General features: G+C 41.0%; 2 protein-coding genes across 2 annotated transcripts; one reads left to right on the forward strand and one right to left on the reverse strand.

Annotated features, from left to right (window-relative positions):
* The first annotated feature begins 1,900 nt into the window (after nt 1-1,900).
* On the forward strand, nt 1,901-4,984 carry LOC109633061 (lymphocyte activation gene 3 protein-like). Its single transcript, XM_069537029.1, has 8 exons — nt 1,901-2,023; nt 2,113-2,233; nt 2,316-2,536; nt 2,987-3,250; nt 3,342-3,659; nt 3,767-4,024; nt 4,118-4,239; nt 4,533-4,984. The coding sequence occupies exons 1-8, from the start codon at nt 1,975-1,977 to the stop codon at nt 4,626-4,628; spliced, it is 1,449 nt and encodes a 482-aa protein (XP_069393130.1). The 5' UTR covers nt 1,901-1,974; the 3' UTR covers nt 4,629-4,984.
* On the reverse strand, nt 4,776-11,885 carry plekhg6 (pleckstrin homology domain containing, family G (with RhoGef domain) member 6). Its single transcript, XM_020092912.2, has 13 exons — nt 11,724-11,885; nt 11,380-11,517; nt 10,766-10,861; nt 10,610-10,660; nt 10,235-10,384; nt 9,888-9,998; nt 8,949-9,098; nt 8,727-8,861; nt 8,492-8,611; nt 8,249-8,381; nt 8,042-8,157; nt 6,245-7,740; nt 4,776-5,413 (listed from the first exon to the last, which is right to left on the reverse strand). Exons 1-13 carry the CDS (start codon nt 11,883-11,885, stop codon nt 5,233-5,235), a joined length of 3,039 nt encoding a protein of 1,012 aa, XP_019948471.2. The 3' UTR covers nt 4,776-5,232.
* Between the last annotated feature and the right edge of the window lie 3,114 nt (nt 11,886-14,999).

A 14,999-nucleotide genomic window follows, 5' to 3' on the forward strand; every position in this document is an offset into this window, starting at 1 on the left:
GAATTTAATAGCGCTTCGCGGCAGATAATTTTTTTCTGTGCTTTGCTTCCTCTGCCAGTAAAACTCAGTGGAACATTACATACCGTCACCTACACACACTGAATAAAATACCATGAACCAATCATTTTAGTTATTTAAAATCAACCACAGCAGTACTCAGAATAATTCAGAAAGTGTTCTATTACTTACTGAAGCTTAAAGCTGAGGTCAGATTAGAAAACTGACTTTTCTCTGCTATTGTCTGAGATAATTCAGAACTTGGCACAGGAGCAAACTACTCACTTGTGAAGTACAGAAGAAATTTGATTATTTTCCAAGCTTGTCTTTATCAACACATTCATCTGCATTTCTACAAGCCCTTGTGCTCGGTTGTTTCCATGTGAGGGGCATTTTCCTTCACACTCCTTTCACCTTATATTCAGATACAGTAGTGGTGACTAAGCATCAGCTTGAGGAAAGACCACTTCACTTAGAGTGATGCACACATGCCCCCTGACACAAACACTGACACTGACACTGACACTGACACAAACACTGACACTGACACAAACACTGACACTGACACTGACTGACAATAACTGAACCATCTGTCTGACTTGAAGCCACAATCTGAAACATCTGAAATAATGTATGAAAAGTTGTGTGGAGGAGGTGTGGATGGAAGGATGGAGGAGATGAAAAGATTGAAATCACACTATCAGTCACATTTCTGATACCAAGGAAAATCTCTCCACCTAATGAATAAACATATCTGAGGTTTCACCCACACACTTTCAGGTGTTTCATCTGTGTTCATTCTATCTGATCATTTTCAGGATAGATAGGTAGATGGATGAATAGATAGATAGATGGATGTATGAATGACTTGTGAACATCATTTTACAATAAAAAATATTACTGACCCTCACACTTTCTTCAAAAATGACATTTTCCAGTTACTGAGCAGTATTTTAATTTATGACTTTAAAAGGATGTTTAACTATGTTTAACTTTATCGTCCACTGATGTGCGTCCACAGGAGAAGTCGTAGTTGTTGACAAATTGAGAAGTAAACGCTTATGTTTGTGTTCAATATGTGATATTTAGCTATACATCATTTATGACGTACACTGCTTAAGGGGGACTCAAAGTAAAATGTTGTTGAAACTTAAAAATTGATGATACTGTTATATCATGAAACCATATATTGAGATAACAGCAGGCGTAAGACAAGTCTGCAGTAGTTTATCTAATATCTTAAGGATCTAATCTTGAAGAAATATGCTTGCATAAAGGAATTCAATCGATGTTTGCCTGGTGGAGTGAGTCTGTTTCTTTTGAGGTGGTTGTGCTATAAGAATTGACGACAATGAAAACAAAGAAATGCGAATGGAGGGATGTGTTACGTGATATAACTGATAGTAAACACCGCTATAACTGGCAGTGACGGAGGAGTAGCCGAGGTATTCGGCGTGGCAGTTTTGTATCTCAGTTTCAGAGAAACAGCTACAGCTTGAATGACACAGGAGATATTTGTAAACAAGTCACATCCACAGAGTGTGAAGAAGCATGAAAATGTAGATCATGTTTATCTGGTGGAAAAACCTGAACAAATAAACGTCAGCTTGTCTTTCAGATGTCTCCATTCACAGTCCCTCAACTCACTTTAACTTGAGTATGGTCAAATCAGATTATGTTATGTGCTGTTACACAATGTATTTGCTGTGAAGTAGGAAACTCGATGAAACAAAGAGAATCCGTGGGAGAAAGTGGGTCTCCCTGTTTGCATCTGTCTTATAGTTTCCAGGCTGACAGAGTCAGACCACATGAGGCCTGTAGCTGAAGTCACGTGAGCTGCAGAGAAACTACCAAACACTCCGCCCCCATCAGCGCCCACGTCCTCGTATATATATACTGCCTCAGACAAGTCAGGAAAACACATTATAAGCACATTCAAGCAAGTGTACTGTGAAGCTTCATTTGAACAGCTCAATTATGTTGTTGGAGTGTTTCATCTTTATTTTGATCACCTTTCTCATGAGAGGTAATTATACATTTTCTTTTTAACACTAAGTGGCTATAAAATACTTTTTTAAAACTTTCTGAAACTAATTTTGTTTGTTTATTCCCCAGGAGTTCAGTGTGAGGTGACAGAGGTGTTTGCTGAAAAAGGCTCTCTGGCTGTACTACCTTGTAAATACAGCCCCACATCCAGTGTTTCTCCAGCCATCTTCTGGGTTAAAGCCAACAAAGGGTAAGACACAACTATGCCCTTTCTACTTCACGCATCCATATGTGTCTGTACGCAGATGACACTGTGCCATCTCTTACCACAGTACCGTCTGGATGAAGCAGAAGAGCGGTGTGCAGTTGTGGGGCTCTAGCTGGTTACAAAAAGGGTTTCAGCGTGTGCGATGCCCCCACACTCAGTTTGAAAAAGGCGACTACAGCCTGCAAATCATCAGTGTGACGGAGGAGGATGGAGGAGTTTACTCCTGCAGAGTGGATGATGGAGGCATACATGCTGAAACCATGGTCCTGCTCAGAATCATTACAGGTAATAAAAATATTGAAAAACAGAATTTTTACCTCCGCTAATTAAATTATGTCGTTTGCAAGATTACACAAAAATTGAGGGGTCACCACAAAAATTGATGGAAGGATGATGTATGGGTCTTTAACAACATTTTCGTTTTGGATCTTGATGGAAAAAAATTCCAAATTTCCCCAGTGTGGGATGAAGAAAGTCTATCTTATATATATAAAAAATATATAAATGCACTGCAGCTAAATAATCACAGAAGATTCATCTCTTATGAAAGCCATGCCAAGACAAACTAGTAACTCCACCAGGTAAGCTTAATTACATGCTGAGAAAATGAGTTAAAAACCTTATCAGGATATAAAACCCTTAACAATCCATGAACTAAGGGCTCTCATGTCTTTACAAGATGTTGTGTGATAATATGAATGTCATTAATCTCGTCCTCCTCTGTGTCCAACATAGTGTCCATCTCTCCATTGGTTGTCATGTCGGGGAGAGACGTTTCAGTCACTTGTACGGTGACTCCTGGATTTAATGAGGTTACTGCTGCGCAGTGGTTTTTGAACGACAGTCAATTTCCACGTAAGACTGAAATCATCTCACCGGGAGAGACCTTTAAAAGCCTCGTGAAGGAAAAGGCATCTGCGAGGCTGACGGGGAAATGGACCTGTGTGGTGGGCTACAGGGGCAAAGAAGGCCGAGCTTCAGCAACTCTGTCAGTGAGCGGTGAGATGCTTGAGAAAAAATGTCTGCTGCTGTGCATCGTATTATGTCAATGCAGATGTACTTGAAATTAGCTTCTTTTCTCTATTTGAAGGAATCCTCCAACCACCATCTGATGACACCAAGGTGTACGCTGCTGTGGGATCTGCAGCCACACTCCCCTGTGTCTTCTCCTCTGGGATGATCCCCTCCTCACCACTCTGGGAGAAACTGCAGCCTGGGTCTCTTAATAAAGCTAGCCCCAGCCGCCTACCTTCCTCTTTTTCTTCATCCTCGCTGTCCTCTCAGCTTCCCTGGGATAAATCTGCCGGTTTGAGAGAGGTCGACTTTAAGGATGAGGGCAGGTACAGATGCTCTGGGACCGTACAAGGACAAAGGCTGGTTCGAAACCTCCAGCTTGTCGTTGCCAAAAGTAAGTTTACGTGGATTCAGTTGAAGCTCAAAGTAAAAATCCCCTGAATCTATATTTTCTTTCACCAACTACAATATATCTTATTGTCTTGATTTTTTCTCTCTCAGTTGAAAGCAGTGTCCTGTCAAAGAAAAAAGCCTCCGTGACACTGACCTGCCAACTGTCCGACACGAGCAAGGTCACTGAATACGAATGGGTTCGCGTGACCTATGATCTCAATGGCACCCAGGTCTTCGGGTCCATCCACAAGGGGAAGACTCTGAGTATCAGCCAGTTGTCAGAGGAGAGCTGGGGCACATGGGCATGTCGGTTCTCAGGCAAAGAAGGCATTTTAGGAAACATAACGTACCATGTTCCAATGATGAGTAAGTTGTCTCCTCTTGATTTTGTTCTGATAACATACTTGATTTTCTTTTATAAAATGTAGTCTGATTTTTCTCTGTTGTTTTTCTTCACAGGTGGTTTCAGTGGACAAAAATCCTCTGGTTTCTCAAAGAACACCGCTGCTGTGGTCGGGCTCAGTTTTCTCCTCCTCGTTCTGCTGCTGATTCTGGCTCAGATGTACAAGAACCACCGAAGGGTAAAGATCCATGGTTCATTCAAAAACTCTCAAATTTAACCCCCATTGACTTGTTTCCTGACGAGCTTCCAAATTCCTTACAATTATTTTCCATGACATGGAAATAAGGGTGATTATAGTCTCTGCTTTGGGATGAGATTCCAGAAAATAATTTGCATAAATTAATAACTAAAAATGAGTTCAAGAATAAATTGAACTGAAATGAATTAAATGGGCAACCATACATTAAATACTTAATTCTTTGTGCTTCTTTAAGTCTAATACATTTGCATCTCTTTTTCTCCGCTCCACAGAAGCAAAACATCTTTCAGTACCCTGCACTGGAGGCGATTATTCATACCATCTCCAATGAGCAGGAGGAGAGAGAAAGGAACCGAGTGAAAAAGTAAAGAAATCTGTCTTCTATAGACTATGATTATGTTGGGAAACTTTTGTTTGCACAGGTTGTTTAAATACTTTACGAGCAGACGTTGTAGCAGTACTGTTGTCACTGTATGAATAAAAATGTAAATGAAATGTTCTATGTTACCATGTTGTTTGAGCTGTAAATATTTTTTATTGTTCAGTGAGGATTTGTTTGCATGTATAGACACATGTATTACACATTGGAAATAATGTTATATACATAAAGTGCATTTTACAGAAATTAATCTGTTTTTTTCTATACATTATGTAAAATCAAAAGTTTTCCGATGAGAGGGGGAATTGCTGGTGATTTACATTAAATATAGTCATTTGTAAAAAATGTTTCGTTATTTTAGAAAAACACTGTCCACTACTATGTATGTAAAAATATCACATTATTATACATTAATAACAGCCATGATACATTCAGAATGAAGATGTTGCTGAGCTGCTACATCCAGACACATCTTTTATATTATTTTCATAAAAAGCCTAAAATGTTCCTGATTTTAATTTAATTTAATACGTCCGCCATTTGTGTGACCTCACATCAGTGATTTGCAGTCTAGTTGTGGGTCAGTATTAGACCTACACCTGACTGCACTCCCCTTCTTCTTGCTCAGAAATGTCATGACAATGCAATAAGGCCAGAGATCGACTGATGCCCTCCAGAAGTCCTTCATCTCGAGGTTGTAAATAATCCATGACTTCGTTGTCGTCAAAGCACCAGCCTGGCCAGTCCACATTTACACCTTCTGAAAAGGCAACGCTAAAGAAAAAGAGAGAAGTCATTATATATTACTTATAACATTTATTATGCCCCTGTTCTATCCACTGATAAATGCTGTAAGTGTCCACCACTGCTTCTCCTTATACGTGAAGATGGATAATAGATTTAAATTGAATTATCATCAGTGCATGGACTAAATGAAAACAATAATTTTCATCTTGCCAAAAAGTAAAAAATAACATAATACACTATAGAACACTAAACCATAGAACTGTTTTAAATAAACAGTTAAAGTACCTACACAGACATTTTTTAGTTTCCGTTACAGAACAGTCTCTATATGACCAAACTACTCTTCAGTGAAAACTAATTTCAGTGGCAAAGATTTGACAGGCTTAAAAAGAAATGACCCAACTCAGAGCAATAATAATAATAATCCTAACCATAATGTATCTACAGCATTTATGAGAGAAGCCCTGCATGTTTGTGGAGACATTTAATCTTTTGAAAATGTGACATTTTAAATGTATCTTCAAAAAAAGAAGTGGCATTCAGGGTTTTTGTTGTTCCACTCGAGCCTTGATTGGTAAATCTAAATTTTTATATTTTTTACTCTATTGGTAAAATTAATTATGATGATTCATTGAGTCATATTCAGTCATTTTTATGAACGATGTGGTATTTACATGTTTTTTTGAAACTGCGGGTATATTTCTGGCCACTAATGTCTTCTATGAAATGTGGTATTTGTTTTTTTTTGTTTATATTGTAGTGAAAATATTCTCCATCCAGCAAATATAATACATTTCCTTAACATGTTAACAAATCACATAATTAATGATTAGCTACAGCACTTTTTGTCATACTAACCTGTTTCTGTTATCGTCTTCATCTCCGTCCACCAGCTGCTCTTTCCATCCTTTACTCACTGTGAGGGCCCGGTGTCTCATCAGCTCCACCTCCTCCTCCCACTCTGTGTCTCTGTCTCCATCACTGGGTGATGGTGAAGGAGTGGTGGAAAACGAGGGGGAGGTAGAAGGATATCTTGACCTCAAATTGGCCTTTTTCAAATTTCGATCCCTCTTTCTCTCATTGGCTCTTTCCAGAAGGCCATCCAGAGGAGAAGGGTGTCCGATAGGGTAATATCCTGGGATAGGAAAAAGTATATCTTGGGTTTGAGGTAAAGTGTACAGGTTGGTGGGGTTCAGACTAAGACCATGCCCCCCTTCAATTATAATGTTAGGGATTGAAGCACTCCTTTGGGTTTTCATTTTGGGCTTTCTGCTGTAGAAGCTCAGTTCAGACTCAGGCTCCGACAATGTTTGGGGATCTGGAGAGGATCGACCATGCATGTTCCAAAACATGCCTTGGTTGGGCTTCAGGGAGCCCAGCTTGAGCACCCGGTGTGAAATTGAGCTTTTATCAGAAGGAACAGAGTTTCTCTTACTGTTTAGGCTGTAGTCTGATTCAGAGTTGGAAGCGGAGGCTGTCCAAGCCTCTCCTGAGCCCTGGGAGAACTGCTTGGACGTCCGAGTGGTGGGTGCCTGATGCATGTTGAGTGGTCTCCTCCTCCGTAACACGGGTGACTTCAAATTTTTTGTGAACTCCCAAACCTCTGGAGATGTCTGGATGTCTCCAGAGTGGCTTTTACTGAACTTTCTCACATCCTGGTTCACAGACAGGAAATCTCTCCCTGTTGATATCCCTCTTTCTCCCAGTCGTCTCTGAAGCCCGGGCCTTTCCCTGGACGTGGTTTGTTGGTAGGAAAATGGTGAAGGGCTACGTTCATTTGTTGGGTAGTCAACATCTGGTAATCCACCTATCAAAAGATTGTGTGGTCCATTTGTATTGAATCTTAATGAATCTTCGGCAGCTCTATGAGTGAAAAGATCCAGATTTGGGGCAGACTGTGGTCTGTGGTGAAAGGTCACCCTTCGGTCCTTTGTCATCTGAGTCTCGACTACTTTCTCTTCTTCCTCTGTGGGGTTCCCATCTTGATCGCCTCTCATTCCCATTTCTATCCATTCATATTCTTTGATTGTTTGTTGCTGAACAGCAAAGCTCTTACCCCCTTGATTACGATTACTGTCGCTGGCCTGGGTAACCCAAACAGTTACTCCAGTGTTGTTAGTGCTAACTTCATCTGCAGGTTGATACAGATACGCTCCCTCTGCTTCTTTTGACGCCAACATCCCATTTATTGACTGCTGCATGATCATTTCCTCATCAAGTTGATCCACAAAATGTTGGTTTCTTGTCTCCATATTATCCATCTTGGTTTCTTTGATAGATTTTGTCTCCAGTTGGTTCTTCCAGTTTTCCATTTGTCTGTTGGTCTCTATCTTTCTCCGGTCCGCCAGTGTTCCCTGATAAAGTAAAATAGAAAAATTTAATTAAATCCAAATAGGCAAGATGACAGTGTTCTTATCATAGATATTTCGGTTTCATTTCTGAATAGTGGGAGGAAGTGGAGACACATCTTTAAGAACAGTCTATACAACATTGTTGAGACGCTTCACGCTTCACCAGCACAGAAATGGTGCTGGAGGGAAAAGTCAGCTCACCAACACTTGTGGGGATTAACTTTCCAGGAAACATGAGTTACACTGCTGGTGTTGCTTTATTGTTGCTAAGACATAAGCTTTGATCAGCAATATCAGTTTTTACCTTGGCCTGGTGGATGGTGGAGACCCATGTGGAGCAGCTCTCTGAGGTGCTGGCTGAAAAGATGTAGACATTCATAGCACTCTGAAGTTCACCAACCTCCACAAGAACAAATGAACCTGAGAGAAGAGGAGAATTTTTAAAAAGGGATTTATGATATATCTGACTAGAATACACCTGGCTCAGTTTCTACAGGAAAGTAATACTCACAGCCGTCTTTCAGTGCTATGCAGGAAGTTCTGTCCAGGGCCAGAGGAGGTCGAACCACTTTCAGCCGCTCTCCTTTCTTCTGGACTTTGGTCATTAGAAGCACATCTGAGAAAAGTAGAGCCACCACCTCCAGCTGCATGATACCATGTCCAAGGAAACACAAGCAAGTAAAAAAGGGATGAAAAGGAGGCTCTGAAGAGACAGATTTAAACGTAGTACAGTGAGTCCACAGGCTTGGCTCACCTTGTTGTCTTTTCTGTCGCGAATCTTCAAGTTCTCCTCCAGCAGCAGCCTGCGTACGACTCCAGGACCAACTCCTCTGACCGGGCAAGTGAGGTCAAACTGGCAGATCTCTCGGACATGCTGTCGAGGAAATCCGTCACGGGAAAACATCACAGTAATCATCATGTTAGAGCGGGTGACACACACAAACACACAAATCTCCCCTTAGTGTGTTTTCAAGAATGTGACATATTACCTTGTCAATTTCTTCACTTATTCCTTCCACCTCATACCCCTCCACCCTCTGAGCAGAGATGGAGAGAGCGAGCTCCTCATCTTTGAGCTTCAGGTAGTCATTGATACTTTCCAGGAAGCTGTTTACACTGGACAGCTGAAAAAAAGACAGACGGTTAGAAAGACTTTTGTTGCTCTGCAGAAGACAAACAGGTTACATGGTTTACTCGTGTCAGATCCTCACCATGCCTCTGAGCGTGTGCTGTACATGAGGGTCCTGGGTGTTTCTGAGCACAGCTTTCAGCAGCAGGGGGTATTTTGTGATCCTCTGATGGGGTTTGGCCTGCATGTCCCCAAGCCGCATCCGCTCACACTGAGGATGAGTCTCCACCCACTGGGAGACGGAACAAAAACACAAAAACTCAGCTTCAACTTCATGGAGACTGCTTATTGGTAAATATGAAATGGTAAATATAACAGAATCTAAATCATCTGTAATGAATTTAAAACAGTGCCAAACAGCATCTTGCAGTAGATTAATGTGAATCTAGTCCTGCAGATTGTTTTGTTTGTTTTACACTTTTTGTCTGGCTTCTTGATTCACTGGAAAATTACATCTGAAAAACATCTTCCATTCTCCTCCAGCGTTCTGGTGGGTGACAGAATAGTCTAATACCTCACAGCTTCGACGAAAAAAATTCCACACACCACTAAAAAAACAAAGAAAGTGAGATTCAAATTATTCTGACGTCCAGACTCTTCAGCGCTCACCGACAGCATCTCCTCATATCAAAACAAAAACATAACACCTCCCACTCAGGGTGTGAACAGCAAGAGATGTTAACACATAAACTGTGTATAGTAGTGTTACCTGGTTCTCCACACAAGACAGCATTGAAAATATTGTCAGATACAATATTTGCTTATATAGATGTTTGCATAAATCATTTTAAATGATTGTTTTCTGCATTAAAAGATCACTGCAAGAAATCCTTTATGTTATTGTGACGTGTGGTTGTCCATCAATATATGTGGCTGTGGTGAAAACACCATAAACCACACAGGAGGCTCCAATAATAGTTGAGTCAATAAAAATAATTCAGTGTATGCTTGTGAACTTTAATCCTCAGTTAAATGTTTGTTAGCGTTGCGTGTCGTGCAGGCAGACGCTGCCTCACTGTACCTGAACATACGTGAGGAAATGCGGGTTGCTCTCCATCTGCCTGCGTGTGAACTCCAGGTTGTTTTCCTCCTCCCAGCAGTAGTGCTGATAGGAGGAGAAGCGCTCATGGAACTGGGGGCCAAAAAAAAAGATGATTAACAGCAATGCTGAAAATACAAATTATAAGTGAAAGGCCTGCACTGTTACCAGGAGGACTCAGTCGTAGCAGAAAATACTCAATCTACATCTACCTGCAATTCCCCCTAATACCCTGCTGTTCAGAGAGCTATACTGGAACTGCTTAGTTGGTTTCCTTTGCACAATCATGAATATGTATGGAATATATCCTGCAGACAGTGAGGTCTTACCTGCAGACAACCAGCCTCTAACCTCATGGGGTCAAAGGGCTGCCCTGTCCGGCGGACTTCCTGTAACATGGGATAAATCACCTCCTGCCAGAAAAGCTGGTGTGCACTGAGGATGGAGGGGAGGTTGGAGAAAAGCAGCTGAGGGTGCACCTGTCACCGGGGGGAGACAAAACATTTTTAAAAAACCCTTGTGTTAAAGTTAAACTCCTCTGCTTTGTGATATTTTCCACCTACTCAGTGGAAATGTGTGCTGCCACATTTTCCATCTGCAGTGTATGTTTGTGTCAGCTCGAGAGGATGTTCTCACTGTGGCAGTCAGTGTGTGTCAGTGCAGTGGAAAAGAGGCCTGTAGGTTGTGTGTTCTCAGTGACTGACCTCCAGGAGAAATCCTCGCTGCTGCAGGTTGACAAGAGCTGCAACAACCAACTGTGAGAGGTGAACACAGCTCTGTTAAAAAAACATCCTGCGGAAAATCCCTCATCGTCTCTGACACACGTCATTCACATGACATGATTCAAAGTGACATCTTACATCTTTGATGATAATTAGCTTGTTGATGTACGTGAGTTCAGTGTGGACCAACTCCCACAATGCCTCGTGCTGATGTCTCTGCATCTTCGACATAGTCTGAGCAGGAAAATGGGGAGAAGAGCAGGAGGGAAGAGAAGGAAAAGGAGACAATCGTTAGAGACGATTCCAGATGTAAACACTGAGTGTGAATTTTACAGTAACAGCAGGAGATGCAACAAAGAAAGTGATGATAAACTACTAATGTGATCAAATTCCATGAAAAGAACAAGGCGTTAGTTCATCTCTCACTTTATCAAGCTGTGTGTTGCATTAATTTAGAATTAATTAATTAATTAATTAATAATTCCTAGAGACATAAATCTAGATTTAAGAAATAGAATAGAATAGAACAGAATAATCATTAGAAAATAATCATTTGAAAAGTAAGTAAGGTGCATTTTGGGGGACTTCTTTTGGATGTGGACTTTAAGGCCCAGTGAGAAACAGTGGAGGTCTATGGCACAAAGATTTGAACTTCATCAGGCTTTAGCTTGAAAGGTAATAGTTGTTATTAGAATAAATTCAGTGTTTAATGTTTGTTTTTGAAATTCTTCACAAAAAGAAAGCGCCCGTACTGAATGAGAGTGAACTATATCTGTCCAGTTCTTCTCCAGTGTTGTTCCTCTACTCTCCTCCTTCCATTTCCACCTCAGACTGACTGGCACGGCATACGCCTCCAGATCCTGTTTCAACACATCCAGCTGACCTCGCTCCTGAGAGACAGAAAAAATAGAACATTTGATGTATTAGTGAATTACTAATCACTTAGAAGTGATGATCAACAGTTGTACACAATAGTTGTGGTAGGTTGTTACAAAAAAATGCCAGTGAAGCAGAACAGATTGCTGCAGTTGTTTGAGTGGGTGGACCATGTTAGCATGTCAGCATGTAGTGTGACGAGCAGGAGGTGGCGTAATACCTCAGACGCAGGGTTCTTGTCAGAGGACACTCCCTGGTTGAACAGAACCTGTCTCAGTGCTGCTCTGGGCCTTGTTGCTGCAGACGTTCCTTTACTCACGGTTGCAAAGTCAGTCACCACCTTCTGCTTGGTCCGCCTCTGGAAAGTTAAACATTTGCACATTTCAAGTGACGCATTTCATGTTTGCAGAGGAACTATGATTTACAACAAATGAATCATTGCACTTCCTTTTTCTTTTATATTTTTACTATAAGAACTAGACATTCACATGTATACACTCAGTGCCGTTCTAGCTCATGAAGTGTTGAGCTGTTAAATGTGCAGAATCATCAGCAGATAAATAAAAACTATGCATCATGTGTGAGAAGCTGTTCAAATGTTCTGTATGAAAACATGAAAAACAAATCAATAGTGTAAAGTTGCATAAAATGGAAATATGAAAACTAAACACCTCTAACTTGTACTTGATTAATTGTGCATGTTTGAAGTCATCACTGTAAATGTCAGATCTGCGCTGTGACACTTGCCTGGTAGCCCAGAGAATTGAACTTGTGTTTGTCTGCTGACCCCCTGTGGTGATGGTTTATATCTGTAGCTGCTGTCGTCCCATCAACAACATCCATCTCTTTGCCTTCTCCGTCCCTCTTCCTCTCCCCGTCCACACCGTCCCTCCAAAGCACCGACCCGTCTTGCATCTGTGACTCATTTCCCCCGCTGTTGTTTGTGTGCAGATAAGCACACGGATTATTCATTTCCAAAAAAAGTGTGTGAGGGCACAGAGGTTAAGAGTCTGTTACAAAAGGCTTGACATGGAGACTGGAAGAGAATAAAGAGACATTGTGCACTTTGTTATCATTTGATGGGTTGACTAAGACTTTCTTTTCAAGATTAAAACTGGAGAACTCTTAGGTAAAAAAACAAATAAAGATCTGGGTTCAAGTTGTTAAAGACACTGGATCCCAATTCTTTTGAGCTTTCAAATTAAAGCCAAGTCTGCGTGTCACAAGTTGCATCTGTCAACTTGTTCAACCATAAACAATCTTTTCTGCTTTATTTATTTTGTATGTTAACTAATTCGTGAAGTGACGAATAAACCAACTAGTTTGCAACAACTCTTACTATTGATGGGCTTAAAAAACACTAAACATACGCAAAACTAAACATACTACAAATAAAACAATGTGACCATAAAACTCAGTGATAAGTATCAGAGCAGATTCATGACCATATGACTGATCCCTCTTTTAAAAACTGCTTCAACTCAAGATGAAGATGTTTAAGGTCCCAGTTAGTGTCAAGTTTTGTGGATGATCAGTTTCTCAAATTGAAAAGATGGATGCTCAATTGAGGCTTTAGGACATGTTTTAGTTTTCCATAGATATTCTCTGTACATAAGGAGAATGGTTATTCAGACACTTACAGGTGAGTGTAATAAAAGCAAGCTTGAAGAAACAATCAAAACATGACCTATTTATTTTCTTCAGAATATGGAAGTGGTAATGACTTATTGTAAGTGCACAAGTTTTCGTCATCACAAAAGCTCCAGTTAGTCATCTACTTGATATATAAGGGGACTGTGAGAGAGACAGTGGGCGAGAAGCAGTTCACCCTGTACAGGCCACCATCGTATCACAAGGTCAACATGTAGAGACAAATAACCATTCACACTCACATTCACACCTATGGTCAATGTGGAGTCACCCCAGTCTTTGGACTGTGGGAGGAAAACAGGGAGAGCATGCAAACTCAACACAGATTCGAACCGGGAACCTTCTTACTGTGAGACCCACTGAACAACTGTGCCACTCAAGAAAAATAAGAGTTTAAAAAATACATGTGGTTTTGTATAAAGTCTAGATTTTTCGACAGCTGTCTCTCAGCAGAGGAGGAGACAATAATGTCACAATAAATGTATTAGACGTCAAACAAGCATGATGGTAACAAACGGATGGAAAGTAAAATCATATTAAATAGCAACAGAATATAGGCAAGTCTAGACAGGGTTTTGTTTCAATAATTATTAATAATCTAATATGGTAGTAGGAGGTAAACAAAAGAAAATAATTAGCAGTAATTTATGTATCTAATATTTGCCTCTGTGGACCATTACATGACAAAGTAAACACCAGGTGAGACTCAGGTAACCAGACTGTCCATGTTGCATCTCTCAGACGATAACATTGACATGGACACTGATAGTTTCACATGGCAGCAGCTCAAGTTACACAGCTCTGCATGCCGCCGTGTCACTCCAGGACAAATGTGAGTTTGTTAGATCCCACAAATCTGAAATCGCAATCTACAGATTTAGATTACAGCGAAGAATGCGTTGTCATTCTCAGGAAGCTTGTGTGTCATAGTGAAATTTTTCACAATTTACTGCTGCAGCCAGAAAAGTCATTTCCACACTGCTGGGTCAAAGCTGACACATAAGCAGGAACTGATGCTGGAAGTGCAGTGTGGGATCACTGCTCTGACATGATCATATATTGACACACTTTGAGAAGTTATTCTAAAACCAAAGACACTCATGAGAACACAAACTGCAGCGGGGAACTCTGCACCTCACTCAACTATGTCAGACATCAATGCTCTGACGCAAATGCTTTCATCGAGGTGTTGTTCCTGTTTGCAATCTGTCTGTCTGTATCCCACAGTAACACACCGAAGACACACAATTATACCTGATTTGGAATATTTGAGCCGATTTTAAGATGAACAAAGGCTCAATGATGACAAGTAGTTTTACAGCCTCTGCAAAACAACAAATCAAATGCAACAGCAGAGTCCAGAGATCCGCACTGAAGCTTCAACAAGAAGGTGACTGACAGAAGTGAAGACTCGCTGTCCTCCTGTACCTGCTCTCACCACCAGATTCCCTCTATATCAGGTAAAAACAGTAGACTTTACCTGGGCTTGTTTGGATCCATTTTGTTTCACACAGTCATCTTTGGTTTCTGTTAGCATTCTCCTCCCCTCTCTCTCTTTACCTGGACGGGTCCCTCCCTCTGCAGCTTTCACCTGCACCCCTTCCCTCTGCAACTGGCCCGACGAGAACAACTGGATTCTGTGGCAAACAAATCGGAGCTCAGGGCTGGCTAATGTGTCCCAGGTGAAAGCGCTTAGAGGAGCAGACGCGGTGACTGATTCCTTTTGAGGAAGATCTGTTGTTCTTTCATTCAGGGTTGTTGATCACCCCTGAGCAAACAGGAGGGAATCATTTTTCATAAAAATGGTGAAAAAGAGGTTTTATCTGTTCTGATCAGCAGATACTTT

The sequence above is a fragment of the Paralichthys olivaceus genome, chromosome 13 (assembly GCF_024713975.1).
Source record: "Paralichthys olivaceus isolate ysfri-2021 chromosome 13, ASM2471397v2, whole genome shotgun sequence".
NCBI classification, from domain to species: Eukaryota; Metazoa; Chordata; class Actinopteri; order Pleuronectiformes; family Paralichthyidae; genus Paralichthys; species Paralichthys olivaceus.

Bases quoted from the DNA above. Each gene is read 5' to 3' on its own strand.
- LOC109633061 (XM_069537029.1), top strand. From the start codon at position 1,975: ATGTTGTTGGAGTGTTTCATCTTTATTTTGATCACCTTTCTCATGAGA. The intron at 2,024-2,112 runs GTAATTATACAT...TTTATTCCCCAG, and splicing joins GATCACCTTTCTCATGAGAG to GAGTTCAGTGTGAGGTGACA. The intron at 3,251-3,341 runs GTGAGATGCTTG...CTCTATTTGAAG, and splicing joins AGCAACTCTGTCAGTGAGCG to GAATCCTCCAACCACCATCT.
- plekhg6 (XM_020092912.2), bottom strand. From the start codon at position 11,885: ATGTGCAAATGTTTAACTTTCCAGAGGCGGACCAAGCAGAAGGTGGTG. The intron at 8,382-8,491 runs GTGAGCCAAGCC...GGTATCATGCAG, and splicing joins GCGACAGAAAAGACAACAAG to CTGGAGGTGGTGGCTCTACT. The intron at 8,158-8,248 runs GTGAGTATTACT...CTCTTCTCTCAG, and splicing joins CATAGCACTGAAAGACGGCT to GTTCATTTGTTCTTGTGGAG.